The sequence below is a fragment of the Paramacrobiotus metropolitanus genome, unplaced genomic scaffold (assembly GCF_019649055.1).
Source record: "Paramacrobiotus metropolitanus isolate TYO unplaced genomic scaffold, Prichtersi_v1.0 Parri_scaffold0000183, whole genome shotgun sequence".
NCBI lineage: Eukaryota > Metazoa > Tardigrada > Eutardigrada > Parachela > Macrobiotidae > Paramacrobiotus > Paramacrobiotus metropolitanus.
Window position 1 is genome coordinate 72609 of NW_026570403.1, and position 26320 is coordinate 98928.

The window sequence follows — 26320 nt, forward strand, 5'->3', positions numbered from 1 at the left end:
TCAAGACAGCCATTTTCAGAGACAGCGTTTAATATTATATGACTAGTTGATACAGTTGTGTTTGGACAAAGCGTGCGCATGTAAAAGTTTGTACAAAGCAATTCATGTTTTCTAAGTGAGCAATGCAAAAAACTGGTTTTATCGCACCGCCAAAGTGGACGCCGGCATTAACATTAACTTTGCAATCAATCGCAAACGCACGTTAACGTTAACATTACTTACGAAAGACTTTTAAAGCAAACAGCGAGAGAACCTACTGAGCAGCTACCAAATAACCCATACCCGCTTCATCGCCATAACTCGTATGACTTCTTATCGTGTCCATGTAACAGTATCGTGTCCATGTAACAGTACAGCATTAACCCGTCCGCGCTAACCCTAGAGTTCCGTGCCACCACCGCTAACTGTTGAGTGCTGTTATCCTGCGGAGGCCCGGAAACTACCAGTTTAACATCGTACAGGCCAAATCCAGTTCCTCGCAAGATGATTCTGACCTCGTCGTTTGATAACCTTGGTGTCATGGCCCAGTCACGAAGACTGTCCCGCCCAGGCACCCCTACCACACTGAACGGTGGCGCTGTATAGAAATCCCCGGGTGCCTTTACTGGAGCTGTATAATATCCTCCTGGAAGCGTCAAGGACCAGGTGCCGTTTATATTGGTGATGGTGGTAGCAGCAAATGGGCCGGTGCAGGTGTTCAAGCCACTTCGCAGTAGTATTTGCACACCTGAGCCCGAAGCAGACTCGTTACTACCAACCAAACGTATAGTTCCTCCTGTTGTTCCCAACCCGTTGTACGTCTTCGGAATAAAGAGAAGTGGTTCCATGACGACATCATTGCCTATGCTGAACAATTGGTTGAAATTACGCAGTACGATGGGAGCATATCCAAAGGCTTCGAAAAAGCAGGCTGTAGCCGGTGGTAAGTGGTAAACGTGAATTGAATTCTCCCGAGACATCCGTCATTACCATAGTCCGAGTGAACGGTTGGTCGTTGGCGTCTCGTAGAGTCACGATGATATTTTCATTTTTAAAGGGCCGACAGATTGTCAGCGCGGCGACACTGCGAGTAAACGCCGATACGTGCGATCGCGACGCGGTCTACTGCTGCACCTGTGCAACAACATAGACACTAGCAGTTATTTCATTTGCGACTATGTAGTACAGTTTACATTTTGGAAAACAGCATTAAATTTTGATGTACTGTTCCATGGAATTATGAAATTTTTGCGTATTTTAACTACTTCATAATTTTGAATACGCCTATATACCTGAGAATTGCTATCCACAGCACCGACATATAGATGAGAATCTACATTTCATAAATTTGTGGGACAAGAGGCCGATCTTATAAAGAGTTACAACAAAATCGGCTACATACATTACATTGGATATAAAAAACATCGTTGCGAAATGTTAATGCTTTCACTCGAAAGACACGCTTCCTCGTTGATCCTTAAGAGTCGGTTAAGACTGCTTGACGGTGCTCATTTCATTTACAGTAGTAAGGCGCAACCCGCTGATTTCCGCAACAGTCCAATTGTTACCGGTTTTGATCGGTACGAAATATTGCGCCCATAGTGTATCACCACGATAGATCTGCACTGAGGCTTGCGAGTTGGCTAGCATCCATTGCGAAGCCGGTTTTGACTGCATCGCATTAGTTTCATAGACTTGTATTCGATAAACACCGGTCAGCTGCTTCCGAATAATGACAGTGCTGAAGATCGCGTCCATATGGTAGTAAACCATCAGTTTGTCCGCGCTAATAGTGGAGTTCTCTCTCACCTCCACCCGTTGGGCGCTGTTGTCCTGCAGCGGTCCGGACACCAGCAGTTTAACATCGTACGTGCCAAATCCAGTTCCTCGTAGGATAATTCTGATGTCCCCGTTCAGCAACCCTGGTGTCATCGCCCAGTCACGGAAGCTATCGCGTCCAGGAACTACTACTACACTAAACGCTGGTGCCATGTACTGGTCTCCAGGTGCCTTCACTCTAGCTGTGTAATGGCCTCCCGGTAATGCTATCGACCACGTGCCATTGGTGTTGGTGGTTGTGTTCGCCACAAGCGGACCCTTGTAATTATTCAGACCATATCGCACTTGTACTTCAATCCCGGAACCTGAAGTAGCGCCGTTAATACTGACCAGACGTATGCTTCCTCCTATTTTTCCGAACCCGTTAAACTCTTTTGGAGCAAAAATAAGGGGTTCCATGAAAATCTCTTTGCCTAAACGGAAGAAGTGGGAGAAGTTTCGCAGTATAATGGGAGCATATCCGAATGCTTCGAAAAGAATGCTGTAGCCCGTGGTTCGGGGTAGAGTTAGGTTAAATTCACCCGAGAGATCGCTGGTGGTTACGATAGTTTGATTGAATGGTTCATCGCTGGCGTCTCGCAGGGTCACCAGGATATCTTCATTGGAAAATGCCCATAGATTGTCAGCCCGGCGACTCTGCCATTGTACCGTGGTATATCCGAACGTGGGTCGATCAATGGCGACATCTACGGAACAGGACAAGTCATAAAAACTACCGTCGCGAAGATAAGCAAGAACTCTAACTGTTCATTATTCTGTTGTACTCGCACATAAGCGATAGTATAGTAAATTCACGCCGCTAAGAAAGGAGAGTATCTAAACTACAGGTGGTAATGAAAAGGTCACATTCACTAATAATTCTCTTACCAGGTTGACAGAGTTGGTTTGCAGAAACGGGTGGCGATGTTTCTGCATTCGATAATCCATTATCGGTGTTCGCGGTGACCGTATATTCGGCAGTGCTGCTCGTAATATGAATGCTCCCACTGCACAGTGGGGTTTTCTGACGGAACGCTTCCAAACTAACCCGATACAGTGCAAACGGTTTGATTAATATCCGATCGCCACTCCAGTAAATCCCGCTAGTCGGCGATTTCAGCTCATCCAACGCTTTGGATAGGGATTGAGAGTTCTCCGATCTTAGCGAATCATTGCGACTGTCCGCAGCAGCGTTCTCTTCCATAGTTCGCTGCAACCAGGCATTTCCATTACCTAGAACACTCTGTACTCGTCGGGCTTTCTTATCCGGTCTTTCATTATCATTATCGTCCCAGTACAAGGCCGCCCACATGGCGTCGGTAAAATTCGCGGTTGTTGTTGCATTATAGGGAAACAATGAATATGTTTGGCTTATGAGTTTGTCTATTTCATCAGCGTCCACGAACTCATTCGTTCCCAGGCTTTTTTCAACCACATCCCCAACAAACCTTTGAACGAAATTGGCATAATCACTGGGCCGGATGAAGGTGTAATTTTGGAAGGCCGAACGCTCGATTACACTGCTGGTAATGGCGTTATACGGAAGACCTTTCTTATCGATACAGAAAGGGACTTTTCGTGAAATTGGCGCCTGCGTAGCGAACGACACGAACAGATGCGGTGCAAAACGCGCGCCGTCGGTTTGAATGGCCGTCTTGGTTTCGTTGCAAGCAGCCGGTGTGGGACAACGGATGCACAGCGACACTGTTGGCGGCATGCTAGCAATGGGCTGCCACGAACTGTTCTTGATACTTCTGGTAAAACCGTTCGCCGAATATTCCACCAGGATCCATTTGAACGGGATCAGAGAAATCGTAGTCTGTGGATCCTGTGCCCGTACGAAATCCTGGATAGCTGTTAAGTATGGTTTATCCCACAACTTTATTTCGACGAAGAGACAGTTGGCTCCGGTTTCGGTGTCGAGCATGATTTCCGTGGCATCTGGGAGGAGAGTCACGGCCGGAGCGTAATATAAGACTGGATGTGAAGTCAGTGAAGTGGTGTTGAACATCTGAATTTGAAAGCTGCCGTACGGAACGGAAAAAAACTTGGTACGGTGATATCAAGCCGGCCTGGAACCGCAAATTAATTTATTTACAATATCAACAGAGGATGATTTCATGACAATATTATATACAACGTAACGCGATCAGTGCTTCTGCTAACCGATAGATTGTAACTATACGGGTGAACTCCGCAGCCAGAACGTACCTAACAGAATGTTGCCACCAGGGCGACTGCTTCCACTGGCTGCGGAAGCACTGGTGTTCAGGAACCTGGTTTCTGAGCCTAAAACGAAAATTCCGAATGTACTGTTTGTGGAACTAAATTTTACTGCTCTTACCGTTGGATGCGGTCGGCTTTGGTGGTGCCAAGACATTCGTCGAACTTTGGTTTTTGGAAGGGATCGTGGAAGAAGCGATTTGATTTGTGGCATTACGTCTAACGGGGTTGGTCGTCTGGGTATTGGCTGGTGGTTCTTTGCCAACGGAAGTTCCAGTGTCTAAAATACATACATATTGTAGAAAAAGATCACTGATGCGTGCTGAGAGATGATTTTCAACGGTCCCGCTCGCGAATACAGTCGTATAAAATGACAGGTGTACGTGCGAACTAGAGCAATATTGCATAGTAACTCATACGGCACTTCCGATGCGACGCTTCCACAAGCCGGATAATAACACTGCCAAGTGTAATAAGGGATTTATTACGCTGCGCAAAAAATACGTTCATACGTGTATGTAACGTTAATGTTTCTAGTATAAAAAATAATTAATGGGTTGTGCCGTTTCTCAAATAATTTTCCATCCACCTATTGCACAATTTGTATTGTTATGTACGGGTATTTTTATCTATAGTAGATAGAAATACAGTACTCGTACATAATAATAAAGGAAGGAAGGAAGAGATCTCTTCCTTCATGGCATTGCAAACGGCTGGAATCTCAGATAAAATTCATAATCATATATTCTTAACCTTTCTCTCCCACAGCTGTTCATACGTGTATAAAGTTTAATCTCGAAAACCTAGAGTACAGTGTCCGGTCTGTATATTCATGCGGAAAGAATGTACAGATAAACGCCGTAGCGCGCGTATCAGTGACGCTACTGTACTCGTATACTGATGCGAAGTTTCCGGCACATACTTTGAAAGAGGAAGCTCTCACCATCGATACCGTATGATATAGCGTTCTTTACCAACATCCACGTACCAGAGTAAACCATATCGAACGAAAGGCACACCAGCAGTAGCAGATATCCGAATCTGGGCATTATTTTAATTCTATTATACGAGTTAAGCGGGAAGAATGATAAAAAACGTGCTCGACGAATTATTAGCGTCGCTGGCTCAATACGGTATCTCGATCGGTATATCACACATTAGCCCAGATTCCATAATAATCCAGATCCTTGGAGTTCTCACAATTGCTGTTTATATAATTCTAAAATACATTGGACCGGATATCATCTAGCCCTGCCCCAAGCCTGACGCAGCTGTTTTACGGAATCCAGGATTTACGCAACACACTGCTTGTGCGCCGACGGCTGGCGGCTCGATAAATCTTAGCCATTCAACAATGCTGTTAATTCTCATGGTCCACCGCGACCATCGATAATTTGTTAATGAATACTTCCGGCAGTACTTGTCAGTTCGCTACAGGTACTGGATTCTTCTTCCGGTTCAATGCCGTTGTCGGCAGACTGCGGCGTGATGTATTACGAAGTAATCACAACGACCGACTCGACCGTTTTCGTCTGTAATAGCAATGCACTTGCCGGTTTCCGCGTTTTGTTTCCAGTTTTCTCGAAAGACCCTCGGGCTATACAACCGCTAAATTCTTTGTACGCCTTCCACATTTTTTACCGGAATTCAGTTCCGGAAAATTACCTAACAATTTTGCCGTTTGGGTAGAAATTCGGCAACTGGAATAGCATTTTTTTGCTCTAAAACAGTTATGGAAAAATGTTGAAGAAGTTTCGCATTATTACATGTGGCACGAAACTCTTTTATTCCGCTCGCTTTATTTGAGATCTAGTCGTATTTACCGATTAAACATATTATCGTTCCCTAGATATTATTAGCAGTGAAGTGAATAATCTAATTTAAAAAGCAAATAATAATGCGCAAAAATGATGGGAAGCGAAAAGTGAGGCAGCAAAAATATTGCTGGTAGCAGGACAAATTTTCAGACTATGGTAAGTTTCAGACGTACGATTTTAATGATTAATTGTAACTCAGTTGAGGACTTCGCGGTTCGCTGGAGGTATCGCTGGATATTACCGCTTACACGCCATTTGTAGTTGTTAGCTTAATGAAGACGCATTTTACTCAATCAAAACCACCACTGTTTTAACGCACAGGAGAGTGACGGAGGTAACATTGCGATGTGCAGACTACCGGTATCGGTTGACATCGCACACAACGATGTGACACAATCCGCGTTTTTACATAACCTACAGCTTATTGAATGATGACACTTCAAAGATGATGGGTTCACCACTATTAGTAAACGTCTACAGCGTTTACACCACTTTTTAATTTGAATTCAGGGTTAATGTGGATTACACCGATTTCTGCCGTCAGTATGTTCTGGCATATATTCTTCCATGCCGCGAGAAGTCGGAGGCGGAATAATTATTTAGGATTAAGTACAGTTTACCATCTAACAATAACCGTTTCGTGTTTTCTACGATTCTGTGATGGCGCGGATTATCCGGCCAATTTCTATAATTCCGTGACCCCGGATCCGTATGGGAATGAGATCACGCCGTATGACAGCTCGTATTCCAGAGAGCTCAGCACCGTCGCGACCATCGCCGTACCGGCACAATCCAGCGCCGACCGGCCACAGTGCGCACAAGCCACGACGCTGACGTATTGCTTAGACGATCCTTCATATCCCAGGTATACAACACTGAGACAAATGTTTTTAATAAAATTATTTTATTTATTAATATTATCACCATATTTAGTATGTTAAATTATTTTAACTACTATAAAGTTTTCGTCTACATATTATTAAATGTTTCTATTTTAAATCAACTTTGTTATTAATCTTCAGTTAATTATATTATAGCTTTAAGTAGTAATTATGTGATGTTTTGTATTACTCGAGTTAATGTAATCTGTATTTAATTATCTAAATTTTGTTCACAACAGCGCTGATATTATCAAAGATATAAACAAGAATCTGGGCGGGTTCTACAAAATGTACGCCGAGGTGACCAATCAGTCCACGGCGACGCTGGTGGACGGGGTGGCAGCGGATGAAGAAGAGAAATATGATTTCGCTTTCTACTTTGGGGATCGCGACCGGACCCGGGATAATAAGCAGTACGGTGCCGGTGCAAATCCGCCGTTTAGAACGGAGTATTACAAAGATGGCGGTTACGTCTGCCCAGCGTAAGCGCATTTCTGCTCTTGATATTCTAATCACAGAGCAAAATATAACATGAATTATTCTGCCGTTGCAGATTTATTGACTACACCGGCTTGTTCCAGGCCATTAACGCGCGTGGCGAGTGGCAGTACATCGTCAATATAAAACCGTGGATGCAAACCGGTAAATGATTTATAGTTGTACGAGTATATTTTATCATTAACATCATAATTATTTTCCAGTTTTTCGGTTTTCGTTAACTAGGAATTATTAATTTTTTTCGTTTGTCTAATGATTCATAAAAAGATAATAAGTACTTATTTAAAGCAGAATATTTTGGTTTATTGCACAGAGCATTTACTGCATTATTTATTATTGCACATGCAGTAACGCAGATACCGTAAATGCGCATGTACTGTGTTCGTGGTTGTAAATGCGAAACGTTTTGTTACTATATCAAAATTACTTAACTTATTTTTAATACTATCATTAATTTTAAAATAAATACTTTAGTATAATTAATTAAATTGAATCTTGCTGTTATCGCATACTTATTTTCTATTTACTGTATTTATTCGTATACTGTATTCATTCATTTACTGTATTCATATACATTTCTACGTCTTCATGCAGTCTGTACATACATGCATCACGTGCGTTGCAGTGCGTATCGAGCAGTGTTTTTACCCGCAAGCCAGCTGCAGCTACATGAGCAAGGCCATACCGACCAGCTGTGTCCAAAAGTACAGCTATCAACGCCTCATTGCCTATGGTACAGGCACAACACAATACCGTTCTTTGAATAGAATAGCGTAACCTATCGTTTCCGGCTTAATAGAGCCACGCGGCCGCGGTTTGTACATGGACGTCTTCAAGCTGCCCACCGCCTGCAGCTGCTACATCCGGCCAGCACCGCGTCCTGCGCGTCCGAGCAACCCGATTCCTAGCGCCTCGGTTAACACTCCGCAGCTGACCGGTGAGGCCACCCAGAATGTGGGGACCCGGGCGTATTCCGGGTTCATTCCGTCATCTGGCTCGCAGAGTCAAGCACCGCTGCCGCCGGCTATCACGCCGGATTCGTCGAGTTATGCGCCATATTATGCGCCGAAGGGCGGGTACAAGGACCAGAATTCCTATTCTGATTCGTACGTTCACTCGTAGAAAAATAACTGGTGACTTTTATCTTAATAAACTTTGGTCAGTTCTCAATACGCCAAACGCATTTGTGATTTATTATAAACTGCTCAAGTTTTTCAAGCGTTTAGTATTTGCTTGTTGTTTGTTTAATTTATTTGTATTTATTACATGAGTTTTTAAGCGATCGTCGTATATTATTATTGTAATTGCAATATAAAATTTTACATGAACCGAAAGCTGTTATGGGCTTAGCAAAAATGCCAGAAACAAAGTTCAACCTGGTTTGATTGTCGAATGACTGATAAGTAATGTGTGTATAGTGGTTTTTTTAATGTTAAAATTTTAAATCACTTTATTTTTCTAAAATATTACTGTCAAGTCTGTCGTTTGAACTGTTTATAACCGGAATAAATGCGAACTTTTAATTGATAGATCTGCTTTATCCGATTCTGTACTTGTGGAAAAGCGCCGCCTCCGGCCCGAACCATTAAGCCTGGGCGACCTGCAGAACGACCCGGATGTAGACTTCAACTACAACCCTAACCCCGCCCCTTGGGAGCGCCGTCCACCCCCACCGGGCCCACCCGGGGGGCCGCCCCCACCCCAGCCCGCCGCTTCCCGTCCCACCGGGATGTTCGCCCTGGACGAATACACCGGCGCCATGGACGCCGACGCCTCCCGCAATGAACCCTCCTACTCGCCCGCGTCGCATCCGAACGCCTTGCCCTCCGCGTGGAACGATCGCCGGAGCGGTACGCCCAACGGGTTCGTTCCCGGGCTGCCTAACCCGGGAGTGCTGGTGGACGCCATGCAGCCGAATTCTCTCGGCCCGTTTCCAGGTCCGAATTACGGGGGACCACCACCCCCTGGTGGGTTCATGCTGGGCCCCATCGCGGGGCGGGGTCCTTACGGACCACCGGCCCGGACCTTCCGGCCACTGGGCGCGCCACCGTTGACCTTTTACGACTATAATGCTGGACATATGGGCGGCAGGAGCGGCCGATCGGACAATGTCACCGTGGTACCGGATAACAGCACAGCGACCTCAGTATAATTGTCAATAAAAATGATTGTTGATTTCAAATGGAAAACTTGATGGTTAGTTTGTTGCGTTATCTGGTATGAATGGCGGACTGTTTTACTGTTATTGGCTTTCATTAATATCCTTTGTTGATTTAGTCGGTTTTCGTAGAATGACGTTTTACGCGGTTTCATAATGGCATCGTTTCTTACAGTTGTTCGTAAAATCGGATCCGCTAGTGCACCGATTTTGTTCGTTCAAGACGTAGAAATCAGCGTTCCCGTTCGGCTTAGAGTAAGCGCTACTACAGTACATAAACGAAGCCGGCCATCTCTCATTATTGCCCAGTGGTGGTCCAGCATCCAGATTGCTGAACAAGTGATTTTAATTGAGTTTTGCTCTGCAGAAGAAATCAGTGAAATGTAAACAGCTACCGATACTAGGGTCTGTACGCTGCGCATACTGGTGACGGTAGGCTCGGTAGAGTCCTGGAGCTGGGCCGCACAGGCCCGCACTTACCGTAAAGCAAGCGCGTCACTGATTGTCTGATGGGTGCCCGAAGAACAATCGGATGCTGCAAAACACAGAGCGTGTGTACATGTATAGCGCGTGTACAAGTACATGTATAACTATTACGCTCTGCAGGTTGTTTTGCATGTGACCTTCACCCTACCACTGAGTAAAACCATGTATACTGATGATACATGTACAGGTATGTATAGACCCCGAGTATGTATTAGTCTGACGATACCATTATCACTGCCTGTTATATAATTATAACCGTCGCTCAGTTCGCTGTATTTTAATTTTCAAAGATCGCTGTCCATTATCCTGGACTTTGTGCCTTGTAGTTGTAGACTTGTCGGTAAACCACGAGATGTCTTCTTCTTTTCAAACCAGTGTGCCCGTTTCTAACGAAGTACAAGCTACAGGACTCAGTTTAGCGCGTAGTGCGTACTAATGCGACATGGCAGTTGATCGGTCTATTTGCGGTGGTTTTTTGCTTCGCTCTTGCGGATAAAGTTGTGATCAGTGTGATCCCTCCTTCTGCCAAATTGAACAACATTACACATAAAACAAATGTACAGTTCTCGTTGGACCACAGGTCCACAAGCCAACTCTGTGTTACGTATCCATATCGTTGCTTATATCAATATCGGCCATAATGACGCACGCCCGCATTAAATTTATCATGCACGATGATAACAAGCGGCAATTTGCAAACGCGGCACCCGTCTTCTGGAATTTGAACTGCTTGTTTAACTGGCAGTCCATACTAAGAGAGCATACTTCAAGTGCGCCTTGCAGAATGATAGAGAAGTGCAGAATGATAAGCCGGCTGCTGCGATTTTCAGCGACATCACGTTTGTTTATAACCGCATTCTATCACGGTTGGCTGTTGCGGCTTGCCGGCTAAGCAGCTGAAAATTTGCTTCAGTATTCCTTGGTACGCCAGTACCTGTGAGTCTTATAGATATTAATTTCTCTTTAATGAATTTCACGCGAAAGAACCGGAGGCGAAATCAAAAATAACTGGTAAGTTCAGTTTAAATGTCGACAACTGTGTGTATAGCATATAGGACTTGTGAAATGACAGTGCATCTTGACTGTTGCGCAGTAATTAATCATAGTAATTAATGTGCATTTTAATTATTAAGCAGTACAGTCATAAAGTGCCATTTGGCCACCGTTAAAATGTTCTTTATAATAATCATTGACATACTAAATATACTATTCCAGGAGATCTTTACTATTGCTACGGCATTAATGGCGCGGTAAGAAGCGCGTGGGACATCGGAGCGCCGTGTGTCCACTAACCATATCCGCCAAGGCTCAAAATAACCGATGATGGATCCATCGAATAAAAAGGATTTTGAGGGTAAGAAGAGCTTAACAAGCAATGAACGACATTTTGCGTGACTATACACTCGTACCGCTCCTTGATAACAGCTTTACATGACGAGCCGGTGTTCTCGATGAAGCCGAAAGAACCTCGACATGGGAGCAAGAAGCTTATTACGATGGGGAGTTGCTTATACTACCGGGTAGAGCAGTTGTTTATGTTGATGCCATCAATGCACACAAGTGTTACATTTATCGCGCAAGCATTTAAGCAAATAAACAAGTGTGGTCGTATAAAATCAACAGTACCTAATTTCGGTAATCATTTGCACTGTATTTTGGTAATTCGGTTCTTTATTTTGGTAATCATTCGCCGGATAGTAGCAAAACAAGGACGACGGTGGCACAGCCGTTCACTGGCGAATCCGTCTGGAGCACTTCGTGCCTCCAACCTCCAAGTACTGGAGTACCTTCAACCATTCAGCATACAAAATCAATACAACACTTAAAACTATTATTATTTAGTAACTTATTTTAGATACATTTTACCTTTTATAATCTACCTCGTAACTTGCACACAGTCCACAGGTACAGATATGTTATACGTACAGTTAGTACCCATTCTTTCCGGCGAGGCGGTGCCACTTTTGCTCATAAGTGTGGCGTACCTGATGCGGCTATTCAAGCTCAGGGCAACTGGCGGAGTGACTGCTTCCGGATATATACCTCTCGCGTCGACGATCTTCGCAAGTCGTTTTCAGATCTACTCGCCGCTCGCATTTTGGATGATTTTGGCTGTTAGGGCACTACGTGCCTCTTTTATGATGTTATATATATACGTGTCCCGGTGTCCGTATTGCTCTTTGCTTGGTATCCGCTTGATGCCCGGAAGTAAAGTCCATACCCCATGCGCCTTGTTGCTTGCCGTTAAACTCACACACTCCACGTAACGACAACAGTTCTCATTATCGGTCAGATAATCAGGCAACTCCAGACTACTTCAACAGAGCTCTTAAACGCCGAAGTAGTGCTTATTGAACTCAGTAATCACTCATTTTTTGCAGCGACCCAACCGCACGCCCTTTCTGTCTGCGCAGCAACAATGAAAGCGCTTTTCATGGAATATGTTCACGATCCCGATACACCGGCGGTGCGGATAAAGATCCAGGAAGCATGGGAAAAATTAGGAGGAGCCACAAACCTCCTTGAGAATTTCTCGGTGGGCGAAGCGAGTATTTCGGTAGTATCCTGTCTGAAGTACTTGTCCAGGCGCCACGGTCTGCCGCAGTCAGTAATTAAAAACATACTATCCAAGTTACGCTCAATCGCCGATAAAAATCCGGAAGGTTCGAGCGACGCTTTCGTGAACCAGCAAATCACACAGAGTCTGAAATACAGCCTGAAACATGATCCATCGAGTGTCAACGTGAAGCAACTTATGAATGCTTGCTCTACCGTGTTAGATGCGGACGAAAAGGATGCTTTTCGCGACCTGCCGTTGCACGTTCAAGATGCAATTTCCCAGTTGGTGCAGTGCATCATCCTGAAGATCAGTGCATGCAATCCTGGAGACGAAGCCGACCGTGATCGCTTGGTAAAGCTCGCATTCAAATATATTCCAGCTGCTAACGCTGATACGAAAGCCCAGCTTCAAGAAACGCTCCAGGCACACGGAATATCACTCTCAATTCACGGCGAAAAACCGCGCGAAGCGATGCTAATAGATATTGCCAGTGATAAATTCAGTGGATCAACCGATGAAATGTTTGCAAGCGGACAGGAAATGCTTGGGCGATGCGTGAGCTCGGGAAAAAGCGCGGTGAAGGCCGACGCTGTCAATACCCAACAAACGGTCACCACAGTGTACAAGGAGAACATGTCCGAAAAAACGGAATTGCAGCGGATTGATTTGGCCAAAGCGCTGAACAGCAGTCGCGCTAGCAGTCGTGGGACCGCACACAAAATGGAAATCAACCCGGCACTGAGCAGTAAAGGCGACAGTGTCCGTTCGTACTTCCGCAGCACTGCGCAAGAAATCGATAATCTGTTGGCCCGAGCGCAGGCGAATATGGCCGTCTGTCAGGACGACATCGTGTATCTGAAGGATAAATTCTGTTACGGTTACGTAGGGAATTTCTGGGAAGGCCGCATAACGACCTTCGCCAATATCGCGCTGACCTTTTCCGTTATCGCCAAAAACCAGATTGTGGACGATACCATTCAGGAGGATTTGGCCAAGATAACGTTCGACGCATCACTCGACGGCAGCTATGACGAGTGCCGGTTACTGTTTCTGAAAATGTTTCAGCTGTGTGCTGAACGCAGCAATTCGAAACTTCCAGAAAAAGTCACAAAAATATTGCTGAAATTTCAGAAGAACAGCGAATGCACACGCGATATGAAGAAAATTTTGTGGGTCATACTGAAAAAAGACGACAGCAACTTGCAGGAGAGTTTCGCCGCGGCTCTGGAGATACTACAGCATGCTAAGGAAGAACAGGATGAAATGACCCGAGACAGCATTGAGTATATTTGGGAACAAGTTGTCAATCCTGCTCGAGCGTTGCACCTAGAGAAAAGTCTAACTTTTTCCTCCACATTGATTGATATTTTAAGCGGGAGTGAGAAAGGTCAGTATGGTTTGGACACAGCTTCGCAAGTAGCCGCTATTCTGGACGACCTTTTGTCGCATGTTCCTGGTGAGCTTCCCCAAGCCGTATCCGAGGGAATTCAAACCCTGCTGAGCAGTTTCAAAGAAGCCTGGAAAGTATATTCCAAGTAAGTAAAAAAAATAAAAAAAAAAGTAAAAAAAAAGTAAGTTAATCTCAGTGAATTCAGTCAGCTTTCTCCTTGCACTTTGTACGATAACGAGTGCTGAGTCCTTTGTGAAGAGGTTGCAAAAACCCTTCTAGTCTGCTGTACACTGCTTGTCTCCCTCTCTCCTTTTCGCTTCGGTAATAAATGTTAAACATTACTGAAAGGTGCAGTACATTTATCATTATTATCGTTTTGTATTCTTATTGCTTAGTTGGAGTGAGAAGGATTCCGAACCGCACCGAAGACTATATATACAGAGCGTCATTGCGATCATCCTTAATACTTTAAGTCATCGGAAATTTGACGCCTCGCGCATCGATTCACTAGACGTACTCCCGATTATGGTGCATCTTGCGCTGGACCCCGAGACTGATCAGCGTCTGGTCGCCCACATCATCATCGTTCTGGGCAACCTGGTTATCGAGAAGAAAGTGAGTCACATACCCGGAGTGGAGCAGCTGGCTTCTCGTCTGAAATTAAACGACGCGATCGACGAAGACGGTATGATCCGCTTGGATTCTGATCAGACGACAAAGACCGTGGGCCTCAAATACGTATCGGCAGTGATTGCACAGATGCTGCTGCAGCTGATCTTTATCCCTGAGGAACCTCTACGCTACGCCACCACCCTCGACGAAATTAAGGCGGCAATCAATACCAGTCCTGACAAAAACACGCAGATTCGTTGTGCGGAATGCATTTTCCATGCAGTTGTTAACAGTTACCCCGATATGACCGATAAGTATTTGTGGCCGTTGCTTCCGCTTACTAGTAGCGCGGTCGCTGATGTCCGCATCAATTGCACGGCCGCGTACTGTCTGCTTCTCGAGCGCGTGACTTTCAGCGAACGAAAACATGTACTGACTACGAACGAACTGACTGATTTGTCCCTCATGTACACCTATGAACCGGTTGTACTCAGTGGACGTGATTTCACCAAGGTCATTAATGCCTCCGTGTTAAAGGTCGTGCTGAATGCTGCGCCTGATGTGCGGTTTTCCGACACGGTACACCAGCAACTGTCCACAATCTTAATGGCAGAAGGAGCGCCACACGCTGAAGTGGATCAGGAAATGGTCCTCAAGATTCTGTATGCGCAGGTTCAATCGCCAGTCGTCAGACAAGGGCTGCCGATGTACTGCTTGGATGCAGTGGAAAACCTGGTTCTAACCAACATAACCAACAATCAACATTTCGAAATCTGTGCCAACATCTTAACTGTGGTTTTGCAGAGGTTCCATCAGTGTATAAATCCTGCGGTTTTGGATTTCGTCCAGCACCGATTCGATACGGAACAGCGTTTTGAACGGCTGTGCTTCTGGTTGACCTTTGCCGCCATCTGTGTGCAGGATGTTCCTGAGCATGTTTTCCATCGATTTGACCTGGAGTTTGCGTCAGTGCGTTTATTGGCAGCGTACAGCTCTTCGGAAACCTTCGGTTTTATCGAAACCCTGAGTCAGCACGCAAAGAACTGTTTATTTGTGCATCTCAAAAGCTATTTCCAGCGTGGATTTAAAATGTCTGGATTAAACAAGAAACTTTTCGACTTGTGCATTCAAGAGAAAATCAATGTAGAGATCATTTTGGAGTCTTTGCTGCTGGTGTGCGAAAATGGACAGATTCTCCCGCGAGATTTAATTGACCGTGTATTTGACCATGTAAACGAAGACCAATTGCCGGTTGCGCAGCTTTCTTTAGCCTCCGCCATCGTACAGAACAACCAGTCGTTGCCGAAGGCGTTCACCCAAAAAATTGTTGCTAATTTCTGCTCGGGCAGTTTTCCGGAACTGTTCCAAAATTCCGAAAAATGCGCAAAGTTCAACATCATCACCAAATTGATGCATAATAATTTTGAGATACCCGACACGCGCAACGTTACCGCAAAACTGTGCGAAGGCTGGAAGAGTGAAAGCGGCGGTAATCATCGTCAAAAACTCGACATAATTTCAGCGTTGGCGAGTCAGGTTAACTCCGTGTTCGCGGCGTGTGATATCGATCCGCAGCCGTTGGAGACGGTCTTCGTGGAAGCTATGAGTTCCGACAATGCGCAAATGATCGAAACGGCGTTGAATGGTTTCATCGCTCTGAGCCGGCACAGAAGCCCGGCGGAGTCACTGTGTGATGACAGTCATTTCACGCTGTTGATGAAACTTCAAAGATCTGCTTCGTCCACCGACTCCGTTAAAGAAACGATCGCGGAGTTTTTAACATCTATGCAGAAAATTCTCCCAGCACATGTGAGAGCCAGTCTGAATTTGTCGCATCTGGAGAACAAGGCAAACCTGGAAGTGGTGACCGATCTTCCAATGCTATGCAAACTGGATGACTTCGAATTTTTTGAATCGCAGCCATGTCAAACGCGACTACAGAAAATTCTGGAAAGCGATGGCGACATGGATGTTGTTATGGAGGTACTAACGATAATTGCGAGCTATCCGCGTATTTCTCGTCTGCCAGCAAAGACTCTCGAAGCAGTTGGATTCGTAAAGCTCAGTAAGAATCATCCGAAGGTTACTGAAAAATGTCAAAGTGTCATAGCTGCTGGTTTGGAGAACGGAATTCAGTTAACGGAAAAACTGAAAGCGTACATGTCGTCCGACCAGCAAAGCGAACGCGCATCACCGATCGGTGCGAATGCAACCGAGAGCCACAAAATTGTTAGTCAGCTGTACGAATTCCTGAACACGGAAACGACGCCAGTCACACTTACGAAAGTGTTAAATGAAAGCAACGGTCTGGATGAGCAAACGTTAACGCTGCTGTTGGAAAAGGATTTCTCCTGGTGTGCGAATTTAGCAGAGTATTTAGCCAACCAAGTTCTGTTACCTTTGGCTTCAAAGACCATTGGCTATAACTATCAGTTGCGGAAAAAGTTCATGGAAGTATTTTGCAACGAAATCCGTATCCGTGGGGAAGCTGTGAGTGATACGTTGCTGGAAGCGCTAAAGACTGTACTTTCTATGCACCAAGAACCGGAACTCAGCGCGGAAGAATTCATTTACGCTTTTTTCCACTCTGCCTCGGCCAGTGCAACAATTTCGATCGATAGGATGCGACGTATCTTGCAGTGCCTAGTAGCGTTGGTGACGTCTGCGAGCCGCTGCAATCCCGAAACGCTGATTGAGCCAAACGTTTTGCAGTTTTTTCCTGCGCTGTTGCATCATCCATCGTCTTTCGTGCGAAGACAATGCGTCCTTGCACTGGAAATTGTAAGTTCCGTTACGTCGGTCACAGACTTGACTGCTGATGTCTCTTCGTCAGCCGCTCAGATAAGAACACTTCTTGACTCGATCATCACCCACGCGCTTCAACAGATCTTTGCGGAATGCGGTGATTGCGAAGTCACCCAACAACTGGCGCTCGACACAAGTTTTAATGACGATTTTGCTTGGTTTCTCGTATGCCTGACAAACTGGGATTTCGATATCGTCAAGCCGGTGCGCTCCGATCGCACACAGTGGCGACAACGTATGCTTAAGTCGGATTTTCTGCTGAATTTTGCGGATTCCTTCGACCGGGCGGTCGACTTACATAAGCACGTGTTGACCATTGCAAGCAAGTTTTCCGCTGATGAAGAACGCGAAGAATTCTTCGATTACCTGTCACTGGTCTGTTACGACGCCGAAAATTCAGACTTGCCGAAAACGCTATCATCTTTAACATTGCTGGATGCAAAAGAGCTAAAAGAATTGTCACTCATTCCAAGTGCCGACTTCAGACGACAGCTTGCGGAACAAGTCATCTCGAAGCTTTTTGCGGAAAGGGTCACTTTCACCCAGTCTCCTCAGATTCGGAGTTTATTAACACAACAACTAATTTCGGTATTCGGAATTCATTTGGCGACAACCATTTGCATAGCGTGCGAAAGAATCGAGTCCATGCAAGAATTCACTGCGTTCTTGGAGTATTTCGAAGGAACAACAGTTAAAGATTTGGCAAGGAAACAGGATAGCTTCGGGCAACAAACTCCAAGCACAAAACGCTTGCAGCAAATCGCTGTGCAACTGGGAACCGAGTTTCTCGTGCAAAATATTCCGGAACACACCGCCCATCGGCAGAGAATCGAACGCGTGATTGGTAAACTCTTGCAGAACGGAGTATTGCTTTGCGATCTGCAGCAGCTTCTCACCGTGTGTGTATCCGCTTCTCCAGCACTAAAATCATTCGTGCATGCGATTGGTCAAGCGTATCAGTATCGGTTAACCGGCACGTCCTTCGCCGCTCTACGGGAGGTGGCTTCCCGGGCACAATCCGAAATGGAGATCATAGCAGCAGTCAATAAATTCACACGAGAAAATGTCTTTGATGGCAAACACGGTGTCAAACAGGCCGCACACATTGTCAGCGAATTCCGTCGCGACAACACGCGTGTTTCATACAAATGGAGCTGTCTACGGGAGCGTTTCGTCAAAGCCGGTTACGAATGGGAAATCTTGCAGCTGCACATCTTCCGCATCTTCAACGCTGATCTCCGAAGCCGCGTTTACAAATCCGACATCCTGGTTAACACGTGGACCGATACGGACATTACAAACTGGGCGTTGCAAGCGGTCGCCAGAAAGTGCGAATATCGACCAGCGGAATTCGTAACGGAGGCATTGGCCATCGCCCGCCTTGCCATGGAAAAATTCAAAAATTTCGTTCTGACGAAAGTACAGATTTTAAGTTGTCTGGTCGCTCTGGATAAACTGAAGAAGGACACCACGAAAGGTCAGCTGCAGCAGGTCGCTACCGGATCCGGTAAATCGGCCATCGTTGCAGTATTAGCCGCGGTCAAGGCGCTGGAAGGTCACACCGTGGACATTTACACCAGCAGTCCGGTGTTGGCGGAGCGCGACGCGCAGGAATGGGCGCCGTTCTACCAAATGTTCGGGCTGACGTGCGGACACAACGGCGATAAAGGCGTATATGTTGCTAAGAAGAAACCATGTTACGATCAGCGGATTGTGTACGGCGAGTGTGCACAGTTTCAGTTTGATTATTTGCGGGATAAGTACAGTGGATTGGGTACACTGGGCGGCCGCAGTACGGACTTCGCTATCGTCGACGAAGTGGACTCTGCGTTAATCGACGACAGCGCGAAACTGGCGCGCCTATCGACGACCTTGCCGGGAATCGATACACTGCATGTTTTGTACTGTCTCATCTGGGATCGTCTGTTACATATACAGTCCCACCTGTTCTCCATCCGGGAACGACAGTTCTACGTCGAAGGACGAATCACACGGGAAGAATCTGTTGGAACTTTCGCGTACCATTTTGCAAACGTGGAAGATGAACTGCTTGCAATTCGAAATTTAGTCAAGTTCATCCTGGAAGCATCGAATGACGATTTGCTCAAAGCCAGAATCTTCGTGGTGGATGACCTCGAGATGTTCGTCAAGAACCACATGACAGAGCACGTTCAGTCTGTACTGGAATCGGAATCACTTGGTTTGCAGTTCCCTGTCCACATTAAGGACTTCGCGCGAAACCAGATTCCGTTGTGGGTAGAGAGTGCCTTGACCGCCATTAAATACCAGGAAAATGTCCACTACATTGTCGATGAAGGCCAGATTAAACCGGTGGACTATCTAACCACAGGTGTGGTGCAGTCCAGCACCAACTGGAACAACGGTCTCCACCAGTTCCTACAGCTTAAGCACTCGTTGAAGATCCATTCGGAAACAGTGACAACGAATTTTTTGTCGAACTATTCAATGTTCAGCAAGTACGGTACCAATATCATCGGCTTCACCGGGACCTTGGGATCCACCTATGAACGGGAGATCATGTATAACATTTACCATGTAAAGCTACTCGTTCTGCCAGAAACCTACTTTAAACGCTATATCCAGTTTCCGGATATTTGCGTGGAAACCGAAGAGCAGTGGCTGAAAGAGATTGCCATTACGACCATGGCGGAAACGTCGAAAATGCGAGCTGCTCTAGTGATCTGTGAAACCATCAAAACGGCGCATCTACTTGCTTCAGTTTTTTCCGGCTTTAAGGTTAGTATATTTTTTTGATTGTACTGTGCGCCTGGTAACCACCGAATTCTTAGGTCAAAGTTAAGCTGTACGTAAAAAACCAAGAAGGACAAGAAAAGCAGATCGAACGTCTCCACCCTGGTGACGTGGTTGTAGCGACCAATCTCGCGGGTCGCGGTACCGATCTGAAGACCACAGAAATCGAAGAATACGGCGGACTGCACGTGTGTCTAACGTTTCTTCCACACAGCCAACGGACGGAAGAACAGGCATTCGGCCGAACGTCGCGACAAGGCAACAAAGGCACCGGGCAACTGATTATCATCGGCGACCCACACTCCGATTACCGGCACCAGCGCGACCTCGAAGAAAAACGCATGCTGGAGGATTTTCGCGACCGTGAACTCCCATATATTCAAATGAAAGGGAAGCTTTTTGAAGAATTCTGCGAATATTACAACAGCGTTCGCCAACAGCTGCAAAGTCAACGGAGTTTCTGGAAGAACATGGGCGACGGTGTCCAGGATGTAGCGCAGTCGTGGCTCGGTGTTGGAAGTGGCAGCGCTCCTTCGCTTTTGGAAACAGTTGTGCTTTTGTCCGTGGAAGAGCAGTGGGCAAAGTTTCTCCTTATGGTGGACCGCGAGAAATTCGACAGTGAGAAAGCACGTGCAGAATTGCAGACTTTTAAGTCAAATCTGGAGAAAGCGGAAAGTAACCATGACCTTATTAAGGCCGCCAGCAACGCCTTCTATTTCGTGCAGTTGGGTAAAAATCGTAAAATTACCAGTCTGATAAAAAAAGTGAAATAATTGCGATTGTAGCCTTCGACCAAATAGCTTAAGTAACAGCTTAATAATAATTAATTGCTCAGTTAATTAGGTAGACGATGCACTTATTTAGATCCTTATCTTTAGGAAATTTTGAATATGTCAACGAACGTCACGCAGCGGCTACGGAATACTACGAAACCGCCGTTCAAATGGATCCACCGTTTGCTGTCGGTGCACAAATGGGCCTTGCCGCTGCATCGCTTAACGCCGGTGATTCAGCGGACTATAAAAGAAAAGCGGTGGAGGAATTTCACGGCGTTCTGAGTCTGCTGTACAAAGAGATGTCCGTCATTAACACGATGCAGGCTTTGTCTCAAAAGCCATTCTCTCCGGGTTCAGCTTCCGATACACCGCTTTTCCAGCAGCTCATACAAAAGGCGAATCTCCTGGGCTATTTCATCAACACCATTCAATCCAATATTGATGCGACGGAAAGGTCACTGCGAAAGGTCAACCTGGAATATCAGACAAAATCTGACAGATGCACTATCCGTCTGCCGAATGATCTTCTTTTAAAGAATTCGAAAACCCGATGCCTTGATGAAAATCTGAAACCGTTTGAAAAGTTCAGTTTGACGTTTCACGATCAAACGGTGCACCATGATAGCGTCGAGAAGGATCAGGCGCTAGAAACTCTTCCTGGGATGATGGCTGCCCCTCTGCTGTGGAGATCGTCCAGAGTCACTTTGTGCTGTGAATCCGCTGATATCGCAAAACTTCTCGACGAACCCAACTTTAAACTGTTCAAGAAGGTTCCCGAAGTTAGCGTTGAAGTTCTTAAGATGCACCGGGATTTCGATAAAGGAGGAAAGTTGCCATTTCAGTTTAACGATATCAAGGATTTAGGTGTTAGCAGTTTTGATCTGGAGATTTCTGGTCCTCAGCAAACCTTGATAAGGGCCGCCGAGAATCTATTAAAGAAATCGAAGACATTTGAGCACGATACGATCGTTCTTGTAGCAACTGATAATACTAACGAGCAGCAGTTGATCAGCAAAGTTTTGCCATCGAAAATGGAGGAAAAAGAGAAACTGGCCATCATCGAGCAGTTTAAAGGTAGCTGCATCTCCATTAAAGTCACTGGGTTGTCTCGTGCCGCTAATGTGCATAATTCGAACGAAGCTTTGGGTAAAGATTACAATCCAGCGGCACCGCAACTAAATATTAACTTAACTCTTCGTGGTTTGAAAGCAAAGCCGAAGACAGATGGCGAGAAATCGAAGAAGGATGGCGAATCGTTTAAAAACGTGGTGAAAGCCGCATGGAACAAAGAAATCGCCAATTACAAGACGAATCTTATTTTATCGGAAATGTCGTCCGATACTGCTAAAGATGTGATCAAAGTCATTCGAAAGCATAACATCAGATTCACGATGCAGCTGTACAATTTGAGTTGGGACGATGCGAATAAGCTACTGAAAGAGGCAAAGATTGACCAGGAGCAGATGAACCAGACAAAAGTGCAAGAGCTCCCGGACATGTTCACCCACAGCCAAGTGCCGTTGCAGGAGATACGGGAACTGAGCGCACGTGGTATTCTCCTGCTAGTGTCCTTCAACGAGAAGCAGTTTATTCCGTGGATCAGCTTGTTCAGCGTCTGTGGACTGGCGTCAGTGCAGGCGGTGGCGGGCGGGCTCCTCATCACGACGGGTTTCGGAGCCAGCCTGGGAATGTCACTAGTTACGGAGGCCATGTCGGATCTGACCACGGCTCACCGTATTTACACCACCCGCAATTTCAGCTGGAACGATTATGTTACACAGAAAGCTGTCAGTGTGGTCATAACGGTATCGACCATGGGCTTAAACAACCTGGCAAACGGCGCAAAAGGAATGAAACTTCTTGCTACGGGAACTACCGCTGCTAGTTCGACGGTAGCGGCTGCCAACACCGCGATTATCAACACAACCGGTAAGCCGAGTTACTATTGCTTTTAGAGAAAAAAAAACCGGTATCAGTTTCGTATGCAATCACCACATTCCAGCATTCGCGCACTCTGAAGCACTTTCTTTTTATAATTATTATGAAATTCTACAGCCACGGAATTTGTATACGATGACCTGAAAACCGTTTGTGTTTGCAAGATTCGTTGCTGAAATGTAACGAAAAGAGACAAGAAAAAAGCTTAAGCGCTGTGTCGTGCAACAAAGTTCATGAGATCGGATAACATAATAATTTTTGTAGAAAGCAGAAATACAGAGAAATGCTGCGAAATCATTCAAAGCGAACAAACATATGCGAAATGGGCTATTGTACCGGCAAGTTGCAAATGACCGTGTTTCTTAACCGTCATAATACTGTTGACCGTTGCTTTGTTTAACAGGAGCAAACCTTAGAGTTTTGGCGGTTAAACACATCGCCGTGCGCACCACCGAAACTGGCGCCCGCATCGGATTGAAAGTCCTGACCGACAAACTGTCGGGGTTCTGTTTCGAACAAATTCGCGAAGCCATTGTGCGAGAAGTGGAACCCAGAGTAGAAAACGCATTCTTCCATCAAAAATTCAAGACTATTATAGCAATAACATGGGCGCAACACCGCATCCTCGATGCCGGCACTCCTACAGCGACGACGGCGCTGACTCTGCAGCGCAAACTGGAACGATTGGTGAAAGCCACCATGAATCCGCAATTGCCAACGTGGCGTGCGTGGTGGAACTCAGTCGGCGCGCCGTTGGCTAACAGTATTTTATCCGATCCGAATTTCGTCGGGAGCGCCTACAGCAAACTGGTCATGTGCTGGGGCGCCGTGTCCGGTCTACATGAAATAGCCGATATCACTTCCCGAGTTTTTAATGAAATGGAAGGCAAATTGCAGGAAGACGTGGAGGTCTTCCGGCAGATATTACGCAAAAACGATTTCTCCGCCGAATCAATTAATAAAATATGCACAAAAGAAAACTTAAACAATAATTTCAAAGGTTTTAACGTTGTTCTGGACAGAAAAGAAAACGAAGTACTGCAAAAACTCTTGATTACCATGTCCGAACAGCAGAAGCAATTTGACGCAGCCCAAGTGCGGGTCGAAATGAGTGTGCTGCATAAAGCGGTGACCGATCTGATCGTCGGCCACATCATTCGCACTGCCAACGCCCATCTTGTGTCGCCCGTTATGTCGCAAGCGGCCGGTGCTATTGTACGCGGTATCTCGGAAGAACTGCAGAAGCGCTTCCTGGTTAGCGAAGCGCAGGACTCGAAAGACCCAAAGTTCCTGGACCGGACACGAACAATCAAAGGGCAAATTGAAATGAATGCCAAGGAATATATGATTAACTTTCAGTTACGGGAAATGATTGCAAAAGCCGAAGCCGCTACCGAGCGCGCCGAAAGAGACGGAATTAAAGACGGTGCGCCGGACGACCCTGAGGTCAAGAAATTAGCTACGGATATTGCCGATAATAAGCCGATCGACAATCCGACTTTTCTTTTACTAGCAAAGTTCCGTAACCTTAATATCAAAATCGTTGAAGATCCGGATTACGTACCCACCGAAGAGGAGAAAGCTTCCGGTGTGCGTATTGTCGTTTACACACCACCGCCGCCGGGTGAACCCAACGGCGTGGGGCATTATGCTCTGAAGAACGCTGACGGAGACGGATTTGAGATTGAGGACACAGGAGACAGCAGTCAGAATAACTGCGGCTACGACATTCTGTCGAAGCTCGCTGCCGATTCTCCGTCCGCATCCGAACTACGACTGCAAGCGGTCAGCATGATGTTGGCTGACCCACAGGCCACTCGCGACATACTCGAGATCCACAGATGGTTCGAAGATAATTTCGCGCAAGAAGCGTCGCTTTTTCTCGGGGTGGGCGGAGCTCGAGCTCCTGGTCAACTGACGCCTTCAGAGAAGAGAAGGCGAGGGAGAGGCACCATTTACGTTTTGGAACACGAAGACGAAGATGGTACGCGACGGGTGAAAGTGGGTATGACCAAGCGGTCAGTCAGCAAGCGCCAGAAGGAATTAGAAAGGAAGAATCGCGAAAAATACACCCTTGTTCATACCAAGGAGGTAAACTATCGGTATTCTGTTGAACGAGATGTCCACGACGAATTAAAGGAAAGTAGAAGTCCGCGAAATGTCCAGGGTGGAACGGAATTCTTTACGACAGAAAGCAGCGTAGTCATTCAGACCATCGATTCTGTCAGCAGGTCATACGATGACGCTTATCCCGGTGGGTTACTTCCGGAGGATCAGAACAGTGTTCCAAGAAACGAGCCCAAACCGCCTGCTGACCAAGACAACGTTGACTAACTAGGAAGTTTCAGTGTTATTAAAACCAACTATCCTTTGGATATCATTGACTTCGAGCAGCCCATCATGCAGAGCCCAGAGATGTTCTTTTCTGTCTGTTAATTCATGTTTACACACCTTCTAAGTAATTTATTGGTTTATTAATAGTTAGTTCAGCATCCTCGCGTAACGGGAAAACAACGCCGACAAGAAGGAAATTGTTCCAAAATCTGTTGCACTGCCCGGAATAAAATAGGTGCGTTAGGCCAATGTGATTGTGGTAAAAAAGTTGTGTCTGGATAATGTAATGCGTGTTGTGATGGAAAACTGTCTATTATGAATATCCGGAATAGGGGCAGTTTTTGTTATCGTACTCGTACACCTTCGCCGCAGACCTGGTAACCGTCGTTTTCTGTTCTTCGCTATTTCCTTAATTTCTCAAGTTGTCGAAATAAAACGAAACCAAAAATTTCTCAAGGTTACGAGAAGATTGCAGAATGCACATGGATAATTTCTTGTAGAAGGCTGTGTGACGCTCATGTGGAATGCACATAGATATTTTTTGCGCGGATTATACGTATAACACGAGATGTGTCCAGCAAAATGGGTACAATCAGCGTTTCTTAAGTGGTTATCGCGAACCGTAGCCAGCAGGAGAATGAATGTCAAGATGACTCCAAATATTACGTTTTTGATTGCCTGTAGTGACAGGCTGATAGCTCATAACTGCGTGGCATGCGGCAAATTAGTGGAAATGAATGGCCATCACGGGCTTTCCTGCAATAAATCAACAAAAGGGCGATGGGCCAGACATAGAGAAATGAACAGTATTGCCAAAAACTGTTGCGAGAGTGCAGGATTCCCATGTCAACTGGAACCGATGGGCCTATCACCAAGTGCGGCGATTCGACCTGACGGCATGACGCTTATTCCAGTCCGTCAGGGAAAGTCTGTTGTATGGGATGTCACAAGCTGGTGTGCAGTAGCCGATTCCCACGGAAGTTCGAAGAAAGCAGGAAGTGTGGCTCACCTGGCAGAAAATGAGAAGCGACGGAAATACTCTCCACTGGAAAGTAGAGACCTTTTCTATCCCTTAGTTGTTGAAACGTTCGGTGTCTTCGGCCCAGCTTTAAGTGAATTTGCACATTTTATGGGCCGTAAAACTCGTGAATTAACTGGAGAAGCGCATTATACTGGTTTTATGAAGCAACGTTTTAGTTTGGCTGTCATAACGGAAATGCTACTGCTGTGTTAAGTACGTTGCCTTTTAACCCGCGGGCGGATAGAGATTTTG

At 45.9% G+C, this 26320-nt stretch overlaps 3 protein-coding genes across 7 annotated transcripts; 2 read left to right on the plus strand and 1 right to left on the minus strand.

Annotated features, from left to right (window-relative positions):
* The first annotated feature begins 173 nt into the window (after positions 1 to 173).
* Positions 174 to 9575, plus strand: LOC129600570 (uncharacterized). Of its 2 annotated transcripts, none has more exons than XM_055499135.1 (7): positions 174 to 922; positions 6348 to 6702; positions 6958 to 7200; positions 7272 to 7360; positions 7842 to 7949; positions 8016 to 8322; positions 8747 to 9575. In XM_055499135.1, the coding sequence occupies exons 1-7, from the start codon at positions 664 to 666 to the stop codon at positions 9366 to 9368; spliced, it is 1983 nt and encodes a 660-aa protein (XP_055355110.1). In that variant the 5' UTR covers positions 174 to 663; the 3' UTR covers positions 9369 to 9575. The 2 variants fall into 2 exon arrangements, with proteins under 2 accessions (XP_055355110.1, XP_055355111.1); XM_055499136.1 differs by having other exon boundaries at positions 801 to 922; positions 2401 to 6702.
* Positions 1301 to 5303, minus strand: LOC129600569 (uncharacterized). 2 transcript variants are annotated; one of them, XM_055499134.1, is made up of 5 exons: positions 5009 to 5303; positions 4142 to 4300; positions 4009 to 4086; positions 2686 to 3869; positions 1301 to 2504 (listed from the first exon to the last, which is right to left on the minus strand). In XM_055499134.1, the coding sequence occupies exons 4-5, from the start codon at positions 3806 to 3808 to the stop codon at positions 1468 to 1470; spliced, it is 2160 nt and encodes a 719-aa protein (XP_055355109.1). In that variant the 5' UTR covers positions 3809 to 3869; positions 4009 to 4086; positions 4142 to 4300; positions 5009 to 5303; the 3' UTR covers positions 1301 to 1467. The 2 variants fall into 2 exon arrangements, with proteins under 2 accessions (XP_055355109.1, XP_055355108.1); XM_055499133.1 differs by having other exon boundaries at positions 4009 to 4300.
* Positions 9576 to 10732: 1157 nt separating the features above from the next.
* On the plus strand, positions 10733 to 26304 carry LOC129600552 (uncharacterized). Of its 3 annotated transcripts, none has more exons than XR_008692075.1 (8): positions 10733 to 10871; positions 11076 to 11214; positions 12242 to 13955; positions 14206 to 19984; positions 20038 to 20728; positions 20878 to 22704; positions 23117 to 25282; positions 25732 to 26304. XR_008692075.1 is itself a non-coding variant. In XM_055499107.1 (7 exons), the coding sequence occupies exons 2-7, from the start codon at positions 11181 to 11183 to the stop codon at positions 25045 to 25047; spliced, it is 11976 nt and encodes a 3991-aa protein (XP_055355082.1). In that variant the 5' UTR covers positions 10733 to 10871; positions 11076 to 11180; the 3' UTR covers positions 25048 to 25495. The 3 variants fall into 3 exon arrangements, 1 of the variants encoding a protein (XP_055355082.1); XR_008692076.1 differs by lacking the exon at positions 25732 to 26304 and adding an exon at positions 25548 to 25686; XM_055499107.1 differs by lacking the exon at positions 25732 to 26304 and having other exon boundaries at positions 23117 to 25495.
* The last annotated feature ends 16 nt before the right edge of the window (positions 26305 to 26320 follow it).